This window comes from Delphinus delphis, chromosome 1 (genome assembly GCF_949987515.2).
Source record: "Delphinus delphis chromosome 1, mDelDel1.2, whole genome shotgun sequence".
NCBI lineage: Eukaryota > Metazoa > Chordata > Mammalia > Artiodactyla > Delphinidae > Delphinus > Delphinus delphis.
The window spans coordinates 105,888,036-105,913,747 of NC_082683.1; the positions used below are offsets into that span (position 1 = coordinate 105,888,036).

At 40.8% G+C, this 25,712-nt stretch overlaps 1 protein-coding gene across 3 annotated transcripts; it reads right to left on the bottom strand.

The window, feature by feature from the left end:
* Nucleotides 1-6,566: 6,566 nt before the first annotated feature.
* Nucleotides 6,567-24,194, bottom strand: PRKAB2 (protein kinase AMP-activated non-catalytic subunit beta 2). 3 transcript variants are annotated; one of them, XM_060028426.1, is made up of 8 exons: nt 23,547-23,654; nt 23,098-23,280; nt 19,185-19,351; nt 18,297-18,390; nt 17,940-18,060; nt 14,191-14,324; nt 13,451-13,519; nt 6,567-10,945 (listed from the first exon to the last, which is right to left on the bottom strand). In XM_060028426.1, the coding sequence occupies exons 2-8, from the start codon at nt 23,251-23,253 to the stop codon at nt 10,868-10,870; spliced, it is 819 nt and encodes a 272-aa protein (XP_059884409.1). In that variant the 5' UTR covers nt 23,254-23,280; nt 23,547-23,654; the 3' UTR covers nt 6,567-10,867. The 3 variants fall into 3 exon arrangements, with proteins under 3 accessions (XP_059884409.1, XP_059884392.1, XP_059884402.1); XM_060028409.1 differs by lacking the exon at nt 19,185-19,351 and having other exon boundaries at nt 23,547-24,194; XM_060028419.1 differs by lacking the exons at nt 17,940-18,060; nt 19,185-19,351 and having other exon boundaries at nt 23,547-24,194.
* Nucleotides 24,195-25,712: the final 1,518 nt, after the last annotated feature.

Here is a 25,712-nt window from a genome sequence, read left to right on the forward strand (position 1 = left end):
ACTGTCCTAACCTTTGGATATTATAGCAGCATAGAGGAGGGGCATGTAGTACAAGACAAGAACATGTCTTGCTAATGGGAAGGTGAAACAGTGAGAATTTTCAAGGACAATCCTATTCTCATCATAGTTCACCACAGGCAAATGTCCTCAAGAATGGATGGTATAAGGCAGGGTCTTTCTAAGGAAGGGTCTTTGCTGAATCTTTGAAGAGTGAAAAGAATCCCTCAGAGGATTCTTGGGATAAAAATGCAGGAGCTAAAAGCCATCTAAATTTTAAAAGGAGAAGTAAATTATCTCTGTGCACAGATGACATGATCTCATATGTAAGAAATGCTAAAGATTCCACACCAAAAAAAAGTTAGAAAAAAATAAATGAATTCAGCAAAATAGCGGGATACAAAATCAACACACAAAAATCAGTTGTGTTGCTATACCCTAACAATGAACTACTAAAAAAACAAATTAATAAAGCAATTCCATTTGCCTCAAAAAGAATTAAATATTTGGAAATTAACCAAGGAGACGAAAGACTTGTACAATGAAATTACAAAACATTGCTGAAAGAATTTAAAAAAGACAAAAATATATGGAAAGTTGGCCAAAGTTCATGGATTAGAAGATTTAATATTGCTAAGATATCCATACTGCCCCAAATGATCTGCAGATCCAATGCATTCCCTATCAAAATCCCAACTTTTTTCACAAAAATAGAAAAATCCAACTTAAAATTCATATGGAATTTCAAGAGATCCTGAATATCCAAAACAATTTTGAAAATGAAGAACAAAGTTGGAAAACTCATATTTCCTGATTTCAAAACCTACTACAAAGTTACAGTAATCAAAAAGTGTGGTATTGGCATAAAGACAGACATATAGACCAATGGAATAGAATAGAGACCAGAAATAAACTCTTACATATATGGTCAAATGATTTTTGACAAGGGTGCCAAGACCATTCAATGGATGAAAGGACAGTCTTTTCAACAAAGAGTGCTGGGGGAAATGGATATCCACCAGCACTAGAATAAAGCTGAACTCTTATTTAACACCATATCCAAAAATTAACTCAAAATTGATCAAAGACCTAAATGTAAGAGCTAAAACCATAAAACTCTTAGAACAAAACAGGGGGAAAGCTTCATGACATTGGATTTGGCAATGATTTCTTGGCTATAACATCAAAGGCACAGGCAACAAAAGAAAAAAATAGGTAAATTGGACTTTATCAAAATGAAAAATTTTTGTGCATTAAAGGACTTCTATCATCAGAGTAAAAAGGCAACCCACAGAAAAGGAGAAAATATTTGCAAATCATATATCTGATATGGGATTAATATCCAGGAAATATAGAGAACTCTTAAAACTCAACAACAAAAAACATACAACCCAATTTAAAAATGGGCAAAGGACTTGAATGGACATTTCTTCAAAGAAGATACACAAATGGCCAATAAGCATGTGAAAAGATGTCAACATGACTGATCATCAGGGCAATGCAAATTAAAACCACAATGAGGTTTCACTTCACACTCATTAGGATGGCCATTATAACAATTTTTAAAGTCTCTAAACAAGAAAACAAAATAAAACAATTTCTACTACAGAGGTTGAGAATGTTTCCAGGAAAATTATGTACTCTATGATACCCCCTCTATCTCTTCCTGAGCACATATGTGAAGTTACTTTCTTACAGAATAGCCTTCAAATTAAACAAAATTCTTTATGTTCTCAAGGACAGTGTTTTCTCTTACCTAGTCTGGCAATCTTAATTTTTAGTTCATTGAAATTTAATATAATTACTATTATAGCTGGGTATATGTCTACCACTTTATTACTTGGTTTCTATATTTACCATATGTTTTATGTTCCACTTTCCCCTCCTTCTTTGCTTTCTTTTTGATTAGACAAATATTTTATGTTATTACATTTTCTCCTCTTAACTTACCTTACCATTCTTTAAGAGTTTACCTTAGAAATATCAACATGCAACATTTTTTATTTAGTATATTTTTATACAAATGATTACTTTCACAATACTGCTAGAATTCCAACTAGGATTATTTTCATTCTCTCATAAAAAGTAGTTTTAGAGCTTCGCTGGTGGCACAGTGGTTGAGAGTCCGCCTGCCGATGCAGGGGACACGGGTTCGTGCCCCGGTCCGGGAAGATCCCACAGGCCCGTGAGCCATGGCCGCTGAACCTGCGCGTCCGGAGCCTGTGCTCCGCAACGGGAGAGGCCACAGCAGTGAGAGGCCCGCGTACCGCAAAAAGTAGTTTTAGTATGTTTGTAATATCCTTTGCTGGTGAGTCTTCTCAGTTTTTGTTTGTCTAAAAACATAGTTATTTCACCGTCATTTTAAAATTCTTAACATTTTTTGATTTATTGACGTATAATTAACTACACATATTTAAAGTGCACACTTGATTTGTGAGGCATCACCACACTCATGATAATGAATATAACCATCATCCCCCCCGAGTTTCCTCCTGCTCTTTCGTAATCTCTCCCTCTTTCCTATCCCTACCATTGATACCTCCATCCCTAGATAATCACTGATCTGATTTCTGGATCATATAGTATATGTTCTTTTCTGTTGGCTTCTTTTGCTCAGCCTAATGTTTTTGAGATTTAACCATGTTATTATGTTGTGATGGCTTATTTTATGTGTCAACTTGACTTGCCCAAATAGGATGCTCAGATAGGTGGCAAAACATTATTTCTGTGTGTCTGTGAGGGTGTTTCTGGAAGAGATTAGCATTTGGTCTATTAAGCTCTATCTCTGTGCAGCTTTCTCCTCCTTGGTACTCTACCCCATGCATTCTGCATTGTTGGTCTTTGCAGACTTACCAGGCTGGAAATTCTCAAGGTATTCAGCCTGGGCAATTAAAGGGCTCACTTCATTTGTTTCCTGTATTTCAGGGATTACTGTCCTCCACTGCTTGTTTTTGAATGTCTAAAAACCATTATTTAATATATTTTGTCTGGATCTTTGGTTGTTTTAGATGTGAGGATAAATCTAGTCCCTGTTATTCTATGTTGACCAGAAATAGAAGTCTCCTGGTAATTTTTGATTGGATGTCAAATATTGTGACTGTTTACATTGTTGAGTGCTGGATATTTTTGTACTCCTATAGGTATTCTTGAGTTTTGTCTTGGCATGCAATTATTTGGGAACCATTTGACCTTTCAAGAATTTTTAGTATAGTTCTTTTGTGTCCCATCCCGCATTAGTCCAATACTTGACAATGTCTTGGGACCATGTGCTTCAATCAAGCCCCTTTTCTCTAGTTAGTCTTTACTACCTCAGAACCAGGAGACTTTGGGACATTTCACTCTGCTTTTTATAAGCTCTCATGCTAGCTCTTAACCCTCCATGCAGTCCAGACTTCAGTTAGTGTCCTTTAGGGAAAACTAGCTGTGCATCTGATGCCCTTCAAGTTTTCAACTCATCCCTCTATCACCACATACCCACTAAGAGCTTTGTTGGTTTCACTTTACCCCCATCAGATACCCTCTGCCTGGGCAAAGCTCAGTCCTCAGCCCATGCCCAGAATCAGCAAATAGCTACAGGGAATAAGATGGCTAGTGATCTCAGTTCACCTTGGGCAGTTCTGCTTTCCCTCCTGAACATTAGATAATTTAGTCCTGGCTGCAGCCACAGTTCTTTGTTACATCTAAAAATAAGATGCCACTCTCAGAATCCATTCTGTGCTCAGACTGGCTCTTGATCAGGTAGATCCCTGGATTGTCAAATTCCTTTACTCTCCTCAGATATCCTGACTCTAGGTCATTCTCCCAGACAACCTACAGGAACCAGCTCTGCTAACTGGGGGAGAAAAAGAAACACCATCTTCAGGTTGCCACAAATGTTTCCATTTGTGGATACAACAAAAGACCCCGAACATTCAAAATATCTCCAGTCTGTCCCCTGACCCTCAGAAATATTTTCTGAGATCCTGTTGAATGTAACACCCATTCCACTACCCAATCCCAAAATGTAACTTGTAACTGTGACCCAGACTACTGTAATCGATGACAAAGATCCCTGAAAACAAGAACTAAGTTAGGCCTGTCATCATAGTTTTGAGGATCAGTTGGCCTGGAGTTAAGGCTTTTACCCCTAAGATCCAGGTATACAGGTCTGCAGTAATCTTTGTGGCTCTTTCAGGTGTTGAGACTTCTCACCTGATGTTCTCATCCTAAGCTATCACTAGCAGGAGGGCTTTGGAAGTTGTAGTGAAGGGAAATTAGTTTTGGAGTAGTTGAGAATTTGGTGAAAAACTACTTTGGGTTTTAAAATATCATATAGCATATGGCCTTCTGACAAAGAACCTTGCCCTCCTCCCTAGAAAGTCAATGAAGAGAATACTCTCAAGACAGGAGTCTCCTTCAGCACATGACTGAGTGTCTGAAGAATTCTTACTGGTAAAAGAGCACAGAGAAGTTCATCTGTAAGTACCCTGGAGCCAGGGAACAGGTTAGGGAAAGGGAGGTGGTACTCCAGATCTGCATATGTGCTGCTGGATGAATAGTGACCAAATAGGGCAGCGGAGAGACTCACAATGTCTCCCAACCACCTGTGTCATGGGTAATTGTCGATGCAGGGGAGGAGTTTGTAAGGGATACAACAAAAGACCCCAGATCAACTGGGCCAGAAGCAAGCACTTTGGGAAGCATATGTCAGTGCAAGTGTGGGTCTTGACAGAATTCTGGTGCCATTTTATTGTTTCAGTGACCAGGGTACATGATGTTCAGGAGACCATTCTGTTAGTGCCTGAGTCCACGTTACACCTACCACTCTCTACCTCTGGTCTGCAGGCAGTCTTTTGACCTGCTGTTGAGCTTTGAGGCTGTTTTGGTCCATATCTACTATCACATGTCTTCATTACCTGTCCTTCTACTTTACATCTCCACTTCTCTCTTCAACTCCCTCTATTCTTCTCACCCTCTAGTCACTCCCACAGTGTCATTCCCTTCTCTCCCTTGAGGAAATTTAACTCAGTTGAATCTTTACAGCAGCAAATACAGGGTAGCCTTGTTGTGTTATCTGAAGAAAAGTCCAGAGACCAGCTATGTAAAAACCCCATGAAATAAAGGGATGGAAAATAAAAAGGATATTATAATCATGGCCCTGAACAAAGACATCTGAGGGAAGTGATTGCTGTCAGAATGAAGTATATAACCTGCTTTCAAGTACATATCTGACAGAGAAAGAATGAGTAGGGAAGTTCCAGGATAATGGATATATATATCTCTGGATATATGTTAGAATCACCTGGGGAGCTTAAAAAAATATAGATACCTGGATCCCATAGCAGAGATTTTCATTTAATTGGGGTGGAGGTAGTAGACTGGGCAGCAATATTTTTATAGAATCTGTATAGGTAGTATTAATGTCAGCCAGCGTTGAAACTCATTAGACTAGGATCTCAGCTAATCCAGCACAGGATGATGGCTAAGTGTGCAGTTTACAGAAAGTGCTAAAAATCAAACCAGAGTTTGCATTCCTCTAGTTAATGTTGGCATAGCCTGGAACAAAAAGAAGAGAAAAGGTGGCAGATGGAGGGATGACACCATGTGTCCCACATACCTATTACTTTTCTCTTTATTCAAAAGCATCTGTGTGGCAATTTACATTCTTTAGATCCTGAGGCTAACTGAGTGGATAGGTCTTGATAATATAATCAGTAATCAATGAAGAACTCAAATATTATTGCTGTATAATACTTTTATTCAACAGTTTTACGGGAAAAAAAACCCTCACATTTCTGTATGTGTTATATCACATAATTTTCAGACATGTCAGAGTCCAGTGAAAAATCACATTTGGAGAAAAGCTTTAAAATTCATTCTTGTATGCCACTCCTTTGTGAAATACCGAAAAGCAGCTCTGTATCGCAGCACTAAAGGTTACAAAAAGCACCATTTAAAGGAGGACTCACGTGTTTAATTCCCTTTATAGTCTTATTCCCCCTTTGTAACAGAGCCGTACTCACTCAAAATGCTTCAGTGTAGTAACAACCAACATTCTCCAATTTACCAAAATTTAAACAAGTTTCACATATGGGGCCCAGTGTGGAGATTAGGACTAATCAACATTAGTGAGCTTTGGCTGTTCTAAAACCACAACCTGGGTAGGTGTTCTGTAGATGGGAATAGAAAAGAAATACGATGATGAACACATAATGTAATACTTATAGTAGGTACCTCCTCGACCATTTTAACCTGACTATAAAATCCACATAGCATTTAGTTTTTCATATCAATCTTACTGCAAAAGCACTGTGCTACACAAAATTCGACTCCAACTAATGTTGGAACTAAAACAAAATTTAATTTTTAACAAAACGTATTCATTCAAAACACAACTGAGGGGCTTCCCTGGTGGCGCAGTGGTGCCTGCCGATGCAGGGGACACGGGTTTGTGCCCCGGTCCGGGAAGATCCCACGTGCCATGGAGCGGCTGGACCCGTGAGCCATGGCCGCTGAGCCTGCGCGTCCAGAGCCTGTGCTCCGCATTGGGAGAGGCCACAGCAGTGAGAGGCCCATGTACCGCAAAAAAAAAAAAAAAAAAAAAAAGCACAACTGAGTAAAGCAAATCAAGACAAAGCCCAAATTTGAATCCTAGAGGGATTCCACTGCGAAGAATTGGATTTCGTAAGTAACAGATTCTTGGAATTCTTTCAGTTTTCTTATAATTTTTAAAGATTTGGCCTTTTTACTCCAGAAGTTTCAGTTCATTTCAGAAATCACAGCCCTTCAACCTCCAGTTGTGACTGGTGCTTAAGGAGAGACAAATGCCTAGATCCAGAGTTTTAAAAGACCCTAACTCCTATCCCTCCCAGGTCCTCCATCCCATGGGTAACTAGAGTCAGCAGTTCCTAGAAGACAGCAACAACCTGGCTTTAAGGATGAGTCACAATAATGCAGGAACCAACTGTGCATCTGCTCTTAAGCCTAGGCCCCAAATCACTAGAATGTGAGGATTTAGAAATCTCTGAGAATAGAATGTATTTCAAACATACACAAACATAGACTATTGCATATCATTTTTAGTTGAGGTCAAAAATTTAAAAGCTCTACTTCCCCAATTAAAAGCAGGGGATTCTATATCATTAATGTGTCTCCTTCATTTATACCCAGATTAATATAAGACCAGTCTAGAGGTAACACTTCTTTCTGAATTTACCTTCATTTTAGCAGCATATGTGGAGTACCAACACTTTTCAAAGATTTTATCTCAGATCCATTAGGTCTACGAGACTAGAAATAATTGGGGTGGAGTGAGTGGGCCTGGGTTTGTAGGATCCTGTCAGAAACCTCTCTTGGATTCTTCTTTTACAGAGCTTCTTTACCATATATAAGCACTGTTTTAAAAAAAAGCCAACACTGTTGAGGCCAGGTATGACCTTCAGGGGTTTTGCCTACAGTGATTAAATCTCATTCAACTCTAAGCTTAAAACAAGCTAATAACCATAACACAGAAGTTCTCCTTACCAGCAAGATGACTAATATTTGTTTTAGGTAATGTTTGACTTTAGACCCTGGTAAAGTCTGCCTGACACATGAAGTTAAAGCACAACATAGGAGAAAGTGTAGAAAATAGAAACAAGAGAAAGATTTTTTATACTGTAAATTCTGTACAATGAGATCCAAAGACACCAGTATATGTTTGATTTAATTTAAAAAAGGATATTTTTAGTTCCGAGTTACTTAAGCCTTAACTTTCCTAGTACCACTCCTCAGCTCAGTTACTCTTTCTTTTTCCCATAACTCCTAGGCCATGATACAGTTCAAGAGTCAGCCCTCCCTAAGAATTACATTCTTACTCTTTGACTGTGAAACTCTTATAGGCAAAACAAATTTAAAAAACCCTAAAAAAATTTTTTTCCTTTATTCATTTTCAAAATCTGTCAAATTCTTCTGCAGAACATAAACTATCCCTTTAACCAATATAAAAGAATGAGTGAACTGTACTCTTGGGTACCTTCCTCCCTCCCTCCCTCGCAACCTTCTAGAACAGTTTCTAGGGGACAGACTGAGAGTATGATAGGAATTCTCAAGGCCGTGGTATGTTAATCAGCAGTACAGAGGAGGGACAGGGCTGAATGAGTCATCATCCAATTCCTCTTACTGATCCCTTTCCATACCAGCTGGTAGGCTCCAGTTTCACATCTGGCTGAAAGATTACCTCAGAATTTGGAAAAGTGACACTTCCTACACATTTCCAGATTAGAAGGATCTGAAGGTCACCAGCACCAAAACCTACTGTCACTGGAGACAGACCCATTTCACAGAAGCCTCTGGCCTGAGAGAAACTGAAGGAATCTCTTTTCCTGCCACACTCTAATTATCTGTGCAGAATAGAGACTTTAATACAGGAACACAGAGACAATTACATTTCAATACTGCTGACAAGACATATGAGTACAACAAAATCCTCTAGGTGACAGCCAAGATTTTAAATCCTCCTAAGTGGCCCACTTGTTTAATGGGTAATGGAAAAAACAAAATTCTAGTATAACTGAAGACAATGTAGATCCTGAGAGTTGGTAGTAACAGAATTTGGCCTGGATTTTTAAAATGGCACACCATTCTAAAAGTGATTGGAACCATAAAACGTTCTCCACAAAAGCCTTTTGAGGCGGATGGTGGCCTTGAGTGGCTAAAGCAGTATTTACTCTCAGCAATTAACCACCAAAGCACTTAGCAATTTACATTCCCAGCAAGACAACAATCCCACACCCTACTGCCTCACACACAGGATCTAAGAGTTCTACATACTGGAAGACAACTGTATCATCAGCTTTACGTGGGAAAGACAGGAGGTAGCTAATTTACCTGTGGGTGCCCTTTCAGTGGGGCTGGGCTCATCTTAGCAGTCAAGGAGCCTCTCCAGCAACAAGTTTAGCCTCCTTCAGTACTGAATGTTTGGCTTGCATTTATCTGTAATGGAAGAGCCACAGAAACTTGGGGAAAAATATCTTATCTCTGAATCTCAAGAGTGGATTGAATAGATACTTTTTACTCCACAAATGGAAATCACTGACCCCACTTCATCAACAAACACTTTCTGGAAGATACAGAAGAACAAGATAACTCTGTTAGCATTTAGTGCATGAAAGGGATACTTTTCATGGCTGGGAACACCAAAGGTAATTTCTTGCCTCTTGAATCCTTAAGTTCAGGGACACTTTTAGGTGCATAAAATGAGCCTGAATGGGTCTGTATCTAGAGCAATGTTTACTGTAATGACGTACACAGAGTCAGCCTTATTAATCTAAGACTGTAGGGGGCCAGACTAGAGAAGAAAATATTGGGGGCAATTTATCATAAGCCTGAAGTTCTCCAAATGCAGTCTCTTAAGACCAATGAAAAGGCATTTTTATTTTATTTTGTTTTATTTTTGCGGTACGCGGGCCTCTCACTGTTGTGGCCTCTCCCATTGCGGAGCACAGGCTCCGGACACGCAGGCTCAGCGGCCACGGTTCACGGGCCCAGCCGCTCCGCGGCACGTGGGATCTTCCCAGACTGGGGCACGAACCCGTGTTCCCTGAATCGGCAGGCAGACTCTCAACAGCTGTGCCACCAGCGAAGCCCGAAAAGCCATTTTCTGATAAAAGAAAAATGTAGGCACATAAAAATATTCCAAGGATGAAAGACATGAAAGTTTTCTCTGGCTTCACTCCCACCTTCAAAGCTATCTGCTCTGTGAAAGAAAACATGGAAGCAGGGCCAAACCAGGTGGGAAAAAGTATGGGAATGTGCCAATACAGCCTAAACTGTGGCACCAAACCAAATCAAAAAAGTAGACCTGCATTCTGCCTTTCATATAAGGCTGAGCCATATTTTCTTCAGTAGAAGTTAAAATAAGTAGTGACAAAGTGTCATGGGCCTGTGCTGAGCTTAAAAAGGAGACTTTTTGGCTGCCCTAGTCTGTAAGGTGGGTCAGGTCTCACACAGCCTTTTGTTTCTTTGTTTGTGTGTGGTATGCGGGCCTCTCACTGTTGTGGCCTCTCCAGTTGTGGAGCACAGGCTCTGGACGCGCAGGCTAAGCGGCCATGGCTCACGGGCCCAGCTGCTCCGTGGCATGTGGGATCTTCCCGGACCGGGGCACGAACCCGTGTCCCCTGCATTGGCTGGCGGACTCTCAACCACTGCGCCACCAGGGAAGCCTTCACACAGCCTTTGAAAGGGGTCACTTACCCACTGAATTTTGTGTTAGGCAAGAGTCAGATATAGGATCTGAAGGAGGTTAACAAAGCAAGAATGTGAAATGAGAGGAAAAAGGGTTCTTGTGGGGTACCTGGTATCATATAAAAAACAGATTGTGCACATACTCTGGGAATACAGAGAACCCATGCAAGAAAAGCTGCTTCTGCAAGGAGGCAGCTGTAAGTAGGGCAGCACTCTGGCACAAGTCCATCCCTTGGAGAGCCAAGGTAGCAGTGATAGAATCTCCACCCAACAAGGATCCTGAGAGTTTGCTCTTCATTCACTTTAGGAAAAAAGCTTCCTGTAATGGTTCTTCCTGCAGCTCTCCCCAACAGATCTTGGTGAGTTCCCACAGGTAGAGAGAATACGTCTAGCTAGGAGGCTTCCATTAACTTTCGTCTCGTGTGTGTGTGTGCGTGTGTGTGTGTGTGTGTGTGTGTGTATGATTTTTTCTTAAAATAAATTCCATGAACTCCTAAAGCTCTCATTTGCAATCAAATGCAAAAGCAGAGCATCCTACTCAGAGGCTCTGAAACACACATATTAGCCTCAAAGCAAATCAGCCTTCCAGTCCCAGGTAAGACTGATCTAGTCCAGAAAGGCAAGGGAGATGCTTCTCCTGAATCCTGGGAGGCAGGAAGGAATCCCTTCAGATGGGCTTGTACAGCAGAGTAGTGACATATTTCTTCTTGTAGCGATGGGTTGCGCTAAGGACCATCACACTGTCCTGCAAGGGAAATAAACATATGTAATTAATTCACTAGTTCAGGACGTAGGCAGCTGTTCCCAGCCATTAATCCTTCACAACTGCTCACTTTTAACAGAGTTAGTTTGATATTATTAAAAAAAAGGTTGGTTTTGGATTCAAATCAATTTAAGTTTTGATCCTGACTCCTACTGTTACTCCATTTGTGACCTTGAGTAATCTACTTAATGTCTCTAAGTTTTTTCTCATCATTACAAAGGACAACACCTACCATTAATATGGCTCTGATGATGACATGAAAATATCTGACAGAGAAAGTAGGTGCTGAAAAAATATTAGTCTCCTACCTCACTTCCTTCCCCACCTCACATTCAAATATTGGGCTTAAAACTATGATGGAAAAAAAGGGCTTCCCTGGTGGCGCAGTGGTTGAGAGTCCACCTGCTAATGCAGGGGACACAGGTTCGTGCCCTGGTCCAGGAAGATCCCACATGCCGTGGAGCCGCTGGGCCCGTGAGCCATGGCTGCTGAGCCTGCGCATCCAGAGCCTGTGCTCCACAATGGGAGAGGCCACAACAGTGAGAGGCCCGTGTACCGCAAAAAAAAAAAACAAAAAACAAAAACAAAAAAAACAACTATGATGGAAAAAAAGAAATATCCTGATATCTATCTCTAGAAGGAAGTCTTAAAAGCAATGAGAAAAAAGGGCAGTGATCCTTTTGAAAAACCATTTCCAAGCCCCATTTAATACCAGGGATGAACTTTAAAAAAAGTCATCTCTTGATCCTTACTGAAAAAGAACAGATTGTTCCTAAACCAGAAGAGGAGGTTGCCCAGAAGAAAAAGATATCCCAGAAGAAATTGAAGAAACAAAAACTTATGGCCCGGGAATAAATGCTGCAAAAAATAAATGCAAATGAAAGTAAAAAAAAAAAAAAAAAAAAGTCATCTCTGATCAAGAGGGGACTCAGGAATCATCTTCTATCCTTGAACAAAGTGGACCCTAAAATCCTCCTTGGAAAGACATTCAATCCAATGGATCAGTTCCAAACAGCTTAAACAATCTGAGAAAACCAGGGATAGGCCAAGGCCAAGCTGAACCACAACAATCAAGACCTTGACCTGGGTCAGAACCAGTGTGAAGAGTAAGAGGTACCATTTCCCAAGCAGTGTTACAGACCCTGGGTGTACCATAGAAAGAGATGGCAGACCTGTGGACATCACCTGATAGCCAAAGAGCAGATACAGGAGGCAAAATTCAGTTAGATCACAAAGAACCCAAGCAAATCCAATTAAGAAACCAGTGCCTCTTCCTTTTTTCCTCTATATTGTATCATCTACAATGAAGACTTCTCAGATTGACATTCTGTGACCACAGTATGCAGATCACAGCCTAAAAATGACAGAAGCAAGGCAGGTAAAAAATTCAACTCCAGAAAGAGTTTGGTGGAAATGAGAAGTGGGTGAGAGAAAGAAAGATCTACTTGGAAGAACCAGCACAATGGTCTCTAGGAAAGGACATGGAATAAAGATGGGAGGACTGGACCTCAGTCCTCTCTCTTGTACTTATTGGCAATATGATCTTCTATGAGCCTTAGTTTCTTTATCTATAAAACAGGGTTAAAAAATAATACTTATCCCACAAGGTTATTATAAAAATTAAATTCAATAATATACATTTAGTAAGTACCAGGTAATCTGTTAAAGACAGCTGTATCAGTGATTTCCCTAATCTGGCTGCACATCTAAGAAATATAAGCAGCTTAAAAAAATTACTGAGGCCCATCCTAGATGCACTTATTCAGAATCCCTGGGGATGGAGCCTCTGAATCTATATTTTCCCTAACTTCCCCCAAGTGATTCTGATGATGTTCAGCTTAGTTTGGTAACTACAGAACTATATAAAATATTATTCCAATAGCCAGACCACAAAGACATGACAAGACTGAACAGATATTTTCAATCCAGAATCTAAAGCAGCAGAGAAACCAAGAAGCATTCTAAGAGCTGGGACGGGGATGCGGGGGGAACAGGGCAAGTCTGGTCACATTTCTCCTTTAAGTAGTGGATAGGAAAGATGCAAGCACTTGGGTGTATATGACTCAGGCAGCTGAAAGCAGCTCATGTCCACCTCTAAAAAAGTGGAAGCCTTAATATCACATTCAAGCATTCTTTGAACTGGAAGGTAAACTTGCTTTTTCTGTAAATGAAATCCTAGTACTATGAACTCAAACTTAATTAAGTAGGTGGTGCAAAGGTTATAGCTACCCAGAAAGAAACCAGGAAGCAAAAAAGTCCATTCAATCACAGCGCAATTCAGCTAGCCAGAACTCAGATATCGAGACTAAAATTTAAAACAAACAAACCCACTAGTTAAAGAAAGAAACTTCTTCTCCTATAATCTGACCATTACTGCCAGCTTCAGCTTCAGTGAAGCAGCAGAGCAAGTAGCCACTAGGGAACACGTGTTCAACTCTTCCCCTCCCATTTTGGGGAACTATGTGAAGAACCAGGCCCACCACTTACCTTAATGGACAATGCATAGAGATGGTTCAGCATAACATGATTGGGCTCGGGGAGCAAGGCTGGATCACACTAAGAGGGGTAAAAAAAAAACAAACCCAAAAAAACACCACTAAATGGGGTTAAATGCACAATCCTAAACCAGTTTATTCTTCCTCAGAGATCTTTGGGACTGTTGAGAAACTCAAAACTAGAATGTATTATTTCCTTTAAATAATGCACTCATCCTAGTATATATAAATAATACATTCTCATTACAGAAAATTAGGAAAATTCTGAGTCCAGGGCAGAAACCCTTAGCCTCACTACCTATTCATCCTCTTTAACAGACCTTGCCCACAACACATATAGAAGATTTGTGTAAGAGGCAAAAATAATCTTAGTGGGAATCAAGTGAATTGACTAGAAATGTAAATTATATGCAAAATATACTTCTTTTGGATATCCCCAAATGATAAATACTCCTTATCTTATGTTGGAATAGAAGTCTTAGAAACTGGTTCTAGCAATCCATAGCTCTGAGCCTGATATATTAGGACCAGAAGACAACTATGAATTTTGGTAACAGTATTTGGAAAAGTCGCAACCCAGCCCTGGAAAAAGGAACTTGTAAAGCTACTGATACGTATATGATTTATACTCAACACACCTTTGTAATAATCCCAACCTCTACGATTACTACACTGTAGCTCAAATGGTCTAGTAACCCCCAGATGCCCCAGCAATACTCTTAGGATACTCACAGATATATTAGTGTCCTTGTTAAGAATAACTTGGAGAAGGTGAGGAGGCAGGATGGGTGGGGATTTGAATCTCTCCTCTGATCGAAACACATACATTTCTTGACCATAAGGCCCTGGGGGTGAGCTGGAAAGGTCTGGAAGATATTTATTCAAATATAAGGGAAAGTTGGAGAGCTATTAAAGATGCATGAAAAAACTGTCAGTACATGGCAGCTAATATTAAATATGGTAGAAGTCAAGAATCATAAACTTGTGACTTGTTGGGTCTACAACTGTAAGGCAAACAAAGAAAAAGTCTGCGTCATCCTGAACATAAACTATGAAGTTCCTCAACATGGTAACATGACATGAAGGATAGGGGAGGAGATGAGGGGTAAAAGATGTAGGTTCAGGGAAGAGCTACTCCATTTATCAATTGTATGACTTGGGACAAATCCCTCTTCTATAGTCAGTTTCCTCATTCATAAAATGAAAATAACAATCTCTGCCCTATTTCACAGTGCTTTTATAGGAATCAAATGAGACAACAGATGTGACAATGCCTTATAAACTATCAAACAATATGAAAATATTAGATTTGTTCTTTTTTCCAGTCAAGCAGCAAGGTTATAAACTTTAAGACTACTGATACTACGATGACTGCAACAAAAAGGAAAAATTAATAACAATGTAGTAGTCATCAGGGGAATGCACATCAAAACCACAATGAGATACCACTTCACACTCATTAAGATGGCTAGAATAAAAAAAGACAGACAATAATAATTATTGGCGATGATGTGGAGAAGTTGGAACCTTTGTATTATTCCCATTGCTGGTTGGAATGTAAAATGGTGCACCACTTTGGAGAATGGTTTGGCAGTTCCTCCAAAAGTTAAGCACAAAGTTACCATATGACCCAGCAATTATACTCCTGGGTACATGCCCAAGAGAAATGAAAACATATGCCCACACAAAAACTTGAACACAAATGTTCATAACACCATTATTTGTAACAGACAAAAAGTGGAAACAATCCAAATGTCCGTCAGCTAATGAATGGATAAATAAAATGGTATACGCATACAATGGAATTTTATTCAGCCATAAAAAGGAATGAAGTAATTATATATATTACAACATGGATGAACCCTGAAAACATTATGCTAAGTGAAAGAAGCCAGACACAAAAGACCACGTAGTGTATGATCCCATTTATGTGAAATGTCCAAACTAGGCAAATCCATAGAGACACAAAGTAGATTTGTGGTTGCCAGAGGCGGAGGGAAGGAGGCAATGGGAAGTGACTGCTCATGGGGATGGGGTTTCTTTTGGGGGTGATTAAAATACTCTGGAATTTGGACTTCCCTGGTGGTCCAGTGGTTAAGAATCCGCCTGCCAATGCAGGGGACACGGGTTTGATCCCTGGTCCGGGAAGATGCCACATGCTGCGGAGCAACTAAGCCCATGTGCCACAACTACTGAGCCTGCGCTCTAGAGCCCACAAGCCACAACTACTGGGCCCATGTGCCTAGAGCCCGTGCTCTGCAACTAGAGAAGCCACTGCAATGAGAAGCCCACACACTGCAACGAAGAGTAGCCCCCGCTCACTGCAACTAGAGAAAGCCTGCGTGCAGCAGTGAAGACCCAGCGCAGCCAAAAAAAACAAAACTCTGGAATTATATAGTGATGATGGTTGCACAACTCTGTGAATATACTAAAACTTATTGGATTGCACACCTTAACAGAGTGAATTTTATGGCATGTGAAATTATATCTTAAAAAAATGGAAAAAGTGTATGCAGACAGAATAGAAATACACAAAAATGAAGAGAACTATAATTTTTTGCTTAAAAATTTTTAATGTTTTTTACAGTTTCTGGTAAAAAGGATTTTAACAACCAGTTCAGCATAAGAACTCAGATTTCAATTAAATATACCGTGGGACAAAAGAAAAGAGTAGCAAAAATACTGTTATATTAAACAATATCTTAAAAATGTATAGAACTTGAAACTTTTCAAAGTACTCTCAGGTATTTTATCATAGATCCACAAAAACACTCTTTGCAAGTACATAGAACAGTTTTTTTTTTTTCCCTTTCCATCAGAAAAAAAAATGGTTAAGTCATCTACCCGAAGTCACATACACAGCAAAGATGGTCACTGAGTGCAGATTAAAACCCATTATCTGAAGAGTCCTAATAAAATGTATTCTAAACCCTACCTCAGTGGATCAGGAAATTGGGTGAAAGTGGGAAGAGAGAAATATCAAAAGTATGCTAGTCCTCTTTCTCTATAATTATGATTATATGTCTATTATTCATTGGTTGATTTGCTAGAATCATATAATGCAAAAATTTAGAGTAACTAGTGGCCTCATCATTCAATTCAGTATTTTTAAACTCTTTTAAATCTCTGCGCCACCAGTTAAGAACAACGTCCAGCCTTACTTTCTGAGCTTATATAATGCAAACAATATTTTTGTAATTTTCCTAAACAATTATTATACTATTGCTTATTCTTTTAGAAACTGCATAAGCCACTCTTGTGTCCTGAGATTCTAATATGTCTCACTTCAGGTATTGTGTCTCCTCAGCTGTGAATCGCTGAGAGTCTAAGCCTCTGATTTTACTGATAAGCAACCAAGAACCAAAAAGGCTGAAGGAGTTGTCCGTGATGCAAAGCTAGTTAGTAGTAGAGGCAGGCTTTGAACTCACAAGGGAGAAGTGTGCTTACTGGAAACACAGTTCTTTAGACAGTCATAGCCTTTACTGTAAAACAACAAAATTGGTAACTGTGAGTATGGATAGCAAATCCCTTTTCTGGTTTTATAGCTAATGTAAGGAGAGATGAAGGCCTTGGAAAAAGCACTGGGAGAAACAAAAGGATACAAGTCTTTTCCTCTACGAAGGGATTTTTTTTTTAACCCAAAACTTACAAAACTTCAGTTAACATATACACAAAAGAAATGTGAGGTTTGGGAACTTCCCTGGTGGTCCAATGGGTAAGACTCCATGCTCCCACTGCAGGGGGCCCGGGTTTGATCCCTGGTTGGGAACTAGATCCTGCATGCATGCCGCAACTAAGAAGTCCACCTGCTGTAACTAAAAGATCCCGCATGCCGCAACAAAGAGCCTGTGTGCCGCAACTAGGACACAGCACAGCCAAAATTAATTATTTTAAGAAATTTAAAAAAAAACCGGAAATGTGAGGTTTTTATAACCCTTTTCCCCAAAAAAACTGCCATATATGTAGGCCCTATAAAATTATAGAACTGCCAACTGAGCTAGCAAACTGGCAGGATTAAGCTGAGGCAGCTAAACAAGGCATATGAGACACAGCTAGCCCCTGCTAGTTGATACTCTCAAAGGTCAATGAAAAACTTGAAATATTACTAGAAATAGCTTTTTAAACTATAGACCATAGCCTATAAAAAGAAGGATAAAATAGAAAATAGAGTACTTTACATGTAATAAAGGCAAATATTATACTGTTAAGACTTGTGTTACTGTTGTGTGTGTGTGTGTGTGTGTGTGTGTGAGTGTGTACTGGGTTACAGTGTAAACCTACTGGTTAAAAAGTTTGAAATCAAATACACTAGACAGATTTTCTTCTTGAAGACGGGTACCTAATGTTTATAGGAGAAACATATACATACAGTTCATAAGATTCCTAAGGAGAAAATGAAAAAACAAACAAAAACCACTCTTGGGAAGAAACACGCATTATAAGAAAAACAGATCAAGAAAGAGCAAATACTACAAAATTACCTCGACAAGATGTCTCTGAGCTTTCCATTGAATCTAGCTTTAAAGCATCAAACACCTCAAAATCAGATTTCTTGACATGGATCAAATTGTTAATTGTGCCAAGCTGACTGGTAACCACAGGCTGAAACAATGAATGGAAAAAAAATTCATGAAACCCCATTTCAAATACATCTCTTCTATTCAACTCTCCTCTTTTTAAAAGGGATCATACTTGGCACCACCATCTTTTATCAAGAAAGAAATCCAACAGTATAGGAGCCTATCAGTCCTGACTGCAATGATGTTTGACACCAAGGGGAATGATAGTTTAAAGGAGACTGTTAAGTCAGTGGTTACCCTCGGAGATCAAGGCCTTACCTCTGATGGATCATGAACCCATTGTCCATCCACAAAGAACTTGTACTGGTGCTCTCCCTCAGGGAGGTCCAGGATGGCAACAAAGTCATTATGGCTATAGAAGAAAACAGAAAGTTAAATAGGCCAAATTTCTATTAGAAGACAGAATATAAATGTAAAAACCACGAGGCTGTCACAATATCATACCAATGATCTCCCGCATTCTTAAGTGATTGCAACCCCTGTAGTAAAAAATAATTTATAAACCCATTCTCCTTTTTTATATCACCTTGAGCATGTATTTGCTAGCCCCTCCCAATAACTTTAGTTCTTAACTAATATCTGGAAAAGAACAATAAAGATGTTAATCCTCCCGAATGTTCCACCTTAGTACAACTATTTTGCTTCAGCAAAACGGATCCCTCATGAATGTAAATAAGATAGCAAGTAGGTTCAGGATAAGAAGTGCCTCAAGGTACCCTTCCCATATTTTGGTGGCAGATTCTAGAAAATTACCTATATACAAAGGGCCATAACCAGTTACATAATTCACTGTTGCTCTGAAAGCAACAAACAACATTACTACCTAGAACTTTACAGTGTGTTTTGTTTTAGTGCAGAAGTCAGAGCAACTGGACTCAGGCAGTTATGGAAGACTTCCCACAAGCATAGAAAGGACTTGTGTTAACACAGTCTTAAAGAAAATGACATTCTAAGTGGTAAAACATCTCTGACTCACTATGAGGTTAGAAAAAAATGTCACAGATATACTTATTGGTCACAGAAAATATTCTAGAGAGAGTCCCTAGCAGGTGGAGAGGAGTAGTCCAGCCAGGTCTCTCTCCTAAGAAAGGAAATCAAGTCTCTACTCCTGGACCCTGTAGACTCAACCAAGACACTTGTCTTCACCTCTTAATCAGTGGAATCTTGGTGCTCCAATTGTTGAAGGACCCAGAGATGAAGACCTCCTTGCCTCCTTCAGACCAGCGGATAACAGTGGGCCGGGCCTGCTGTGTGGGCTTTACGGAGTCCTCCAAATCCTGCTGCCATGATACAAACTCTTTGTCCCCAGGGAGCTGTAAGAAGGATTAGGTCATCCCTAAATTGTGACCCAGGAATTCTGAAAAGGTCACTCTCCTCCCTAGGGCAGAGAGGGGTGCTACGTTTCTGCTAAGGATTAATAAGCCTTGAAATTAGCAACTAAATCAGATTTTGAACAAACTATAGAAAAAGAACTCATCTAGGACCAAAATGGTCAAATGGCTTATGCTCAAAGGCTACCCAAATCACAGCCTAACTTCTGAGTCTGCATGTACCACTCATTCTTTCAGAGCCTTAGGATTTCCCTTAAGAAACAAACAAACAAAAAACCTTACTTCCTCTTACCAGATTAACTCATAGGCAGACAATTATGATATGCTTCTGAGTGTCTCTTAAGAGAAAAAATATGAAAATAAAGTATGGTTCTACAAAAAATAATTAAGTTAACCACATGCAAATATGAGCAGCTCCCAATTTATCAGTTGTAATAGAAATTAGAGATGCTAAAATTCATAAGTAATTCACAATCTCTAGTTTAGTTAATAGGTTACAAAAGGACATTAAAAATATAAAAATCAGGGCTTCCCTGGTGGCGCAGTGGTTGAGAGTCCGCCTGCCGATGCAGGGGACGCAGGTTTGTGCCCCGGTCTGGGAGGATTTCACATGCCGCGGAGCAGCTGAGCCTGAGCGACCGGAGCCTCTGCTCTGCAGTGGGAGAGGCCACAGCAGTGAGAGGCCCGCGTACCGCAAAAAAAATAAAAAATAAAAAAAAATATATATATATATATATAAATCAGATCATTGGTTTCATAAATTTTGAGAAATGGTTATGAAATCTTACTTGCTCACCTATGCCAGGTTTGTACTAGTTATTTCAGGAGTAGGGATGAAAATTCTGGAGCCCCAAGAAGCATCAGATCAAAAACACAGTTTCCTTTAAAAAAGTGGTTCCAATATCAAATGAAGTATGTAGGATTCCGGAAAAACAACTGACTCCTTACTTAGTTTCTTTTCATTACCATCCTTCAGAACAGGAATTGGCAAACTATGGCCAGTGAGCCAGATGCTTTTACAAATAAGGTTTTATCAGAAAATAGCCACACTCATTCACTTACTCATTTTCTATAGCTGCTTTCATGCTACAATGGCAGAAATGAGTAGTTGTGACAGAGACTGTATGGTCCGCAAAGTCTAGAATATTACCTACCTGGCCCTTTATAGAAAAAGTTTGCTCACCCCCACTTCAGATTGGTTTAAATAACTTTGGTAAATAAGACTATATGGTACCAAGCCAAAATATTACCAAATAAAATAATGTGGGTTAAAAAAAAAAAAAAAGGACTAGTTTATTCATTTGGGCTTTACTTTCAAAATGGCTGAGGCAGACTACCTTCCATACTCTCTCTCAATATTCCTCAAAACTACGCTATGAGATACCAGTAGCAGCATAATCCAAAGCAAGCAGAGAAAGAGAATTGAAGGAACTTTCACATTATATAAGGAAGTGGCTTAAGAGGAAAGTTTGATCTCCATTTTCTCAAAGCAATGAACTCTTATTTGACAGGCTGCATTAGAATTACAGAAATGTTTACATATGCCTAACAATTACATATGCCTCAGATTCTGATTCAGATATAAGGTCCGGGAATCTACTTTTAAAAAGCTTCCCAGACAGTAATACTGAAATTATATTAAAAATAAAGAAAGAAACCTCATCTTTAGAGATACATCCTAAAATATTTACAAATAAAGTAATATTTGATATGATGGTCTGGGATTTGCTTCAAAATAATTGGTGGAGGAAGAGTGGATTGGGGTATAGGTGACATAAATTCATTCATGATTTGATCATTGTTTAAACTGGATGACAGTTAATACAGGAGTTCATTACACTGTTCTCCTGACTTTGAAACATGGAAAATGTTTCAAATTTTCTATGCAGTGTTCAAACAAATCTCAGGTGAGTCTAATGTGCAAATAGGACTGAAAACCATTGAACTAGTAAACCGAAGAAGGCTGGCATTTGAAGCAATGTAGGCCCGCCTGCCACTGTTTCTATTACTTACTTTTATGATTTAATAGTTTCAGTTTAGAATTTGAAAGCTACAAACTATTAATATGCCTAGCTTTGGAAGAAAGCCCTTCCACGTATGACATGACATTTCTGTGGTAGGCATGAGTGCAGCTGACTAGCAAAAAGATTGTTTACTCCAAGTTAAATAGTCAGCAAAATCATCAGGAAAAGAGGCAAAACAATTAGAATTATAACTGAAAAATGTTTAAGTGAAACATTGAGGGAAGAAATAGAGTAGATTGAGAACTATAAAATCTTAGATTTGGAAGTGATCTTGGGAATTATTTGAACCAATTTTCTTATTTCACAAATGTCAAGATTGAGGTAAGGGAAAGAATGATCCAAAATAGGCTCCATTTCAGACAGAGCAACCTGGCTTTTATTCAGGACGCCGATTACTGCAGTCACAGTTTGACAAATACACTGTACTTAAATCCTGAGTCACCAATGTAGGAAACTGGTAAAAATACAATCACCTTGAGAAAGCTCTGAAGAAGTAAATTCAGATGGCTGAGGAGAGGGCCCAAATGTTGAGGAAGAAGTCCTGAAGTGGGAGAAGGAAGAAAGGAACGAAGAAGAAACCCCAAGAAATCACCCTCACTTCTCTTTGTGATTATGTTCTCAATTGTGATCCAAGAAAATAAACAGTAGAATCCACATTTCATGTGTTATCAACCCGGCAAATTATTCTCTATTTACAAGAGTAAATAAAATAAAACCCCAGATGGGTGGGACAGGATGAGTGATAACATCAAACCTACCCCAATCTCCCCAACCCCTCCATTTTTCTACTTCATTCTAGTCAGACTACCAGGAGGAATTAATGTATTTAATGCCTACAACTCTGAAAGTGATTAGAAACATTCGAATAGTAATTACATTGCTGTCAGCTCCATCTATCCTTTCTGTAGGGTGAATACAAGTTGCCACTTTCCTGAAAGTCCTTGATTGAGAGCAAGGTCTTCAGGGCAACTGTGGATTGTCCATTTTCAGCCGCGGTAACATTATGAAGTACTACCGGAAATTAGAGAAATCCTGGAATTATTTGCTCTCCCACTTGAGAAGCAGCTGGACGTGAAAGAAGCAGCTCAGCCAAGACTACTGTAAAGTATGAGATGAAAACTAAGCAGTCAACCAAATAATGTCCTTTATTGATCCCCAAGACTAGAAGAAAGTATTCATATAAGCAAGTGGTTGCTGCTCACAGCCATGCCAAAGGGGAAGAGGATCTGAAGTGATGAGCTCTCAGAAGGGCAAAAATGATACTGATACACAACAGTTATCAGGAAAAAGAAATTCATTTACCTACCTCAAGGCAAATGTGAGGAAATGCCGCCTATGGTCAGCAACTCGGGTAACCTACCCTCTTAAGTTTTTCACCAGGGCTCACAACCTACAATTCATCAGTACTCTAGAAGAGGGTGCCTGTTAGGAGAACCAAGGGCGACCGGGCGGAGGTTTGTTGGCCTCATCCTAAAAATGTGGCCAAAAGAGTAGTCGAGTAACAAGAACTCCGCCTCTATCCTACTTTGAGACAGCACCGCGAAAGGAATCACCACTCAATATCTCCGTCCCCGAAAAAAGCCTTTAATTCTAAAAACCGTAACCCAGGTCAGTGTGATAAGAAAAAATCAAAATAGGGAGGAGGAGCCCTGACACCCAGACTACTGCAGCATCGCCACCAACTGGGGGCGTGGGGACACTCACCTTGGAATCCGGCAGGCTGAAGACGCTGGGGTCATCGGTGCTCCCCACCATGATCTTATGTTCCTTGCCCGGGGCATGGCCGCCGGCGCCCTCGGCGCGCGCAGCCTTGGCGCCGTGGCGCTCCCCGGCCACCCGGTCGCTAGTGGTGTTTCCCATGGCGGTGCAGCTCGAGTCGGGGGCCACCTGCGTGCGGAACAACACGGGGCTAGGGACACCCCGGCGGTCGCGTCTGGGGAGCCCCTGGCCCCGCCCCTGCGTCTGGGGACCCGGGCAAGGGAATCCCCGCCCCAGGAAAGCCGCGCGCAGGGGAGCCCGCCCTCTCTCCCTGGCCGCCAGGAACCCCCGGAACCCCCAATCCCCCTAGTTGCCCGCTGCTCAAGAAACCCGCTTTCGGAAACTCCCCCGCACCCTCCGCGCTCACTGCCCAGGGGCGCTCCCACCCCAATCACCTCCCGCGATGCTCTGCCTCCTCCCGGGACCAATGGTGCGATGGATGTTCTGCGGCTAAGGCCACCAATAAAGTTATTGAAATTGAAGCCACGCCCCGGGCTAGCGACCCGGGTTTCCTCCTAAAATGGCTACAAGGCCAGAGACGCGGGGTCGCCCCGCGCGCGTTCCCTGCGGCCGCGCCGCTGCAGCGCTCGGGGCCCGCCGGCCTCTCTAGCCACCGTCGCCTCGATGGTGGGCAGCCGCGCGCAGCCTTCAGCGCCAGACGGGGGCGCCGGTTCCGCAATCCACCGCGTGCGGGGCCAGGACTGCTTCGCTGGCGAGACTGCGCCGAGATCTTTGGTTGCTTGAGCCTCAGGGATTGCCATCGGGTGGGGACGGTCACCGAAGGACACGGGGTCCCCTCACGGGCTCTGGTGCGCACCCGGTGGAGCGGCATTGCTTTTTTCCCCGCTCCCTCACCTGGCCTCAGGTTCGCCAGACGTTTTCATTTTGTAGCGTCTTTTCGACAGGCATCCCGGAGAGGTGAGTTCCTATAGGAATAAGAAAACGGACTTGCACCTGAAAGCTAAGGAAGTAGTAGTGGTAATTGCTCGAGGTTAAAACTAAGTGCTATGGGGAGCAGATAGCCTTACTGGGTCCCCAGGGAACAGGGAATAATTAGGAGATAAATCTTTTTTTTAAAAAAAAATTTTGTTTATTTTTGACTGCATTGGGTCTATCGTTGCTGCGCACGAGCTTTCTCTAGTTGCGGCGAGCGGGGGCTACTCTTTGTTGTGGTGCTCAGGCTTCTCATTGTGGTGGCTTCTCTTGTTGCGGAGCAAGGGCTCTAGGCGCACGGGCTTCAGTAGCTGTGGCTCTTCGGCTGTAGAGCGCAGGCTTAGTAGTTGTGGTGCACGGGCTTAGTTGCTCCGCGGCATGTGGGATCTTCCCAGACCAGGGATCGAACCCATGTCCCCTGAATTGGCAGGCAGATTTTTAACCACTGCGCCACCAGGGAAGTCCCAGGAGATAAATCTTGACAAATTGTTAAAATTAGTATAAGGAGAAGGAGAAAGCTATTCTAGGCTAAGAAACAGCACTTGCAGTGAGCAACCCCAGAAGAAATGAAATTCAAGAAAGAGAGCAACGGAACCATCAGAAGGAATACTTAGGTAGAAAAGGGCAACGACAGTCTTGTTGGAGCAGATTCAGGTTTCTACTGATAATTAATGGGACTTATGTGGTATTTACTAATTCTTACTTTGCATTATGATTATATGCATGTCTCATTACCTACTAGAAACCCTTGTCACTCAGCATGTGTTATAGTGACCAGCAGCATGGGCATCACCTGGGAGCTTGTTAGAAATGCTGAGTCTGAGGCCCCATCCTACAGAATCAGATTCTGCATTTTAACAAATCCCCAAGGGAATGTGTATACACATTAAAGTGTAAGAACCACTGCATTGACTACTGGCAGAGAGCAAATCTAGGTTTGATTCTTCATGTTCTTGCATGCACCTTGTACAGAGTAAACATTTGCAGAATGAAGGGTACATGAATACTGTTTACTACATTTATAACAGGATAATTGCACTTAGTCTTAAACACAGCCAGTAATGGGGAACCCCAAGTCACACAAGGCCACCTTTTCTGAATGAGCAGCTCTATTTGTTGAAAAGTTCGTTTTATATTAAGTTGAAAACCCATCCACTTAAGTCCAACAAATCCTCTGCTCCCCCTTTTGTTTTTGCTCTGCCCCTAATAAACTCAGTTATTCTGTAGCTCTTAACCAAAGACAGTTTGCAGAAAAAAAGGTACATTTTTTTTACTGCAACCTTTTGCTCACCCCTCCAAAATCATTACTGTCTAGTTACCTCCTTCTTGGATAATCTTACCCCCCCCCTTATTCCCCGAGTTCCTTTCAATCTTTCTACAGGACTCTGAAGCAAGGTCCTTGAAGGACTAATACAATAAACATTAACTTGTGTACTGTTCAGCTTTCTAGCCCCAGGGTGGTTTCTCCATGCCAAGTAATATGTCCCCAGTATGTATTTACTTACAAGCGTCAAATCAGCATAGGAGGAGCAAATCTGCTTTGGGGATTATTCATGACACTGTTCTGTTCTAATAACATTTATAAATCGGTCAGTAGTTAATAATAAAAGTCAGCTTTGCATATTGTG

Excerpts from the sequence above, each read along its gene's own strand:
- PRKAB2 (XM_060028409.1), bottom strand. The coding sequence starts at position 23,983 with ATGCCGCTCCACCGGGTGCGCACCAGAGCCCGTGAGGGGACCCCGTGT. Across the intron at positions 14,325-17,939 it reads CTCAGAGACATCTTGTCGAG|ACCTTTCCAGCTCACCCCCA; the intron begins GTAATTTTGTAG and ends AATATCTTCCAG. Across the intron at positions 10,946-13,450 it reads TCTATGCATTGTCCATTAAG|GACAGTGTGATGGTCCTTAG; the intron begins GTAAGTGGTGGG and ends TTTCCCTTGCAG.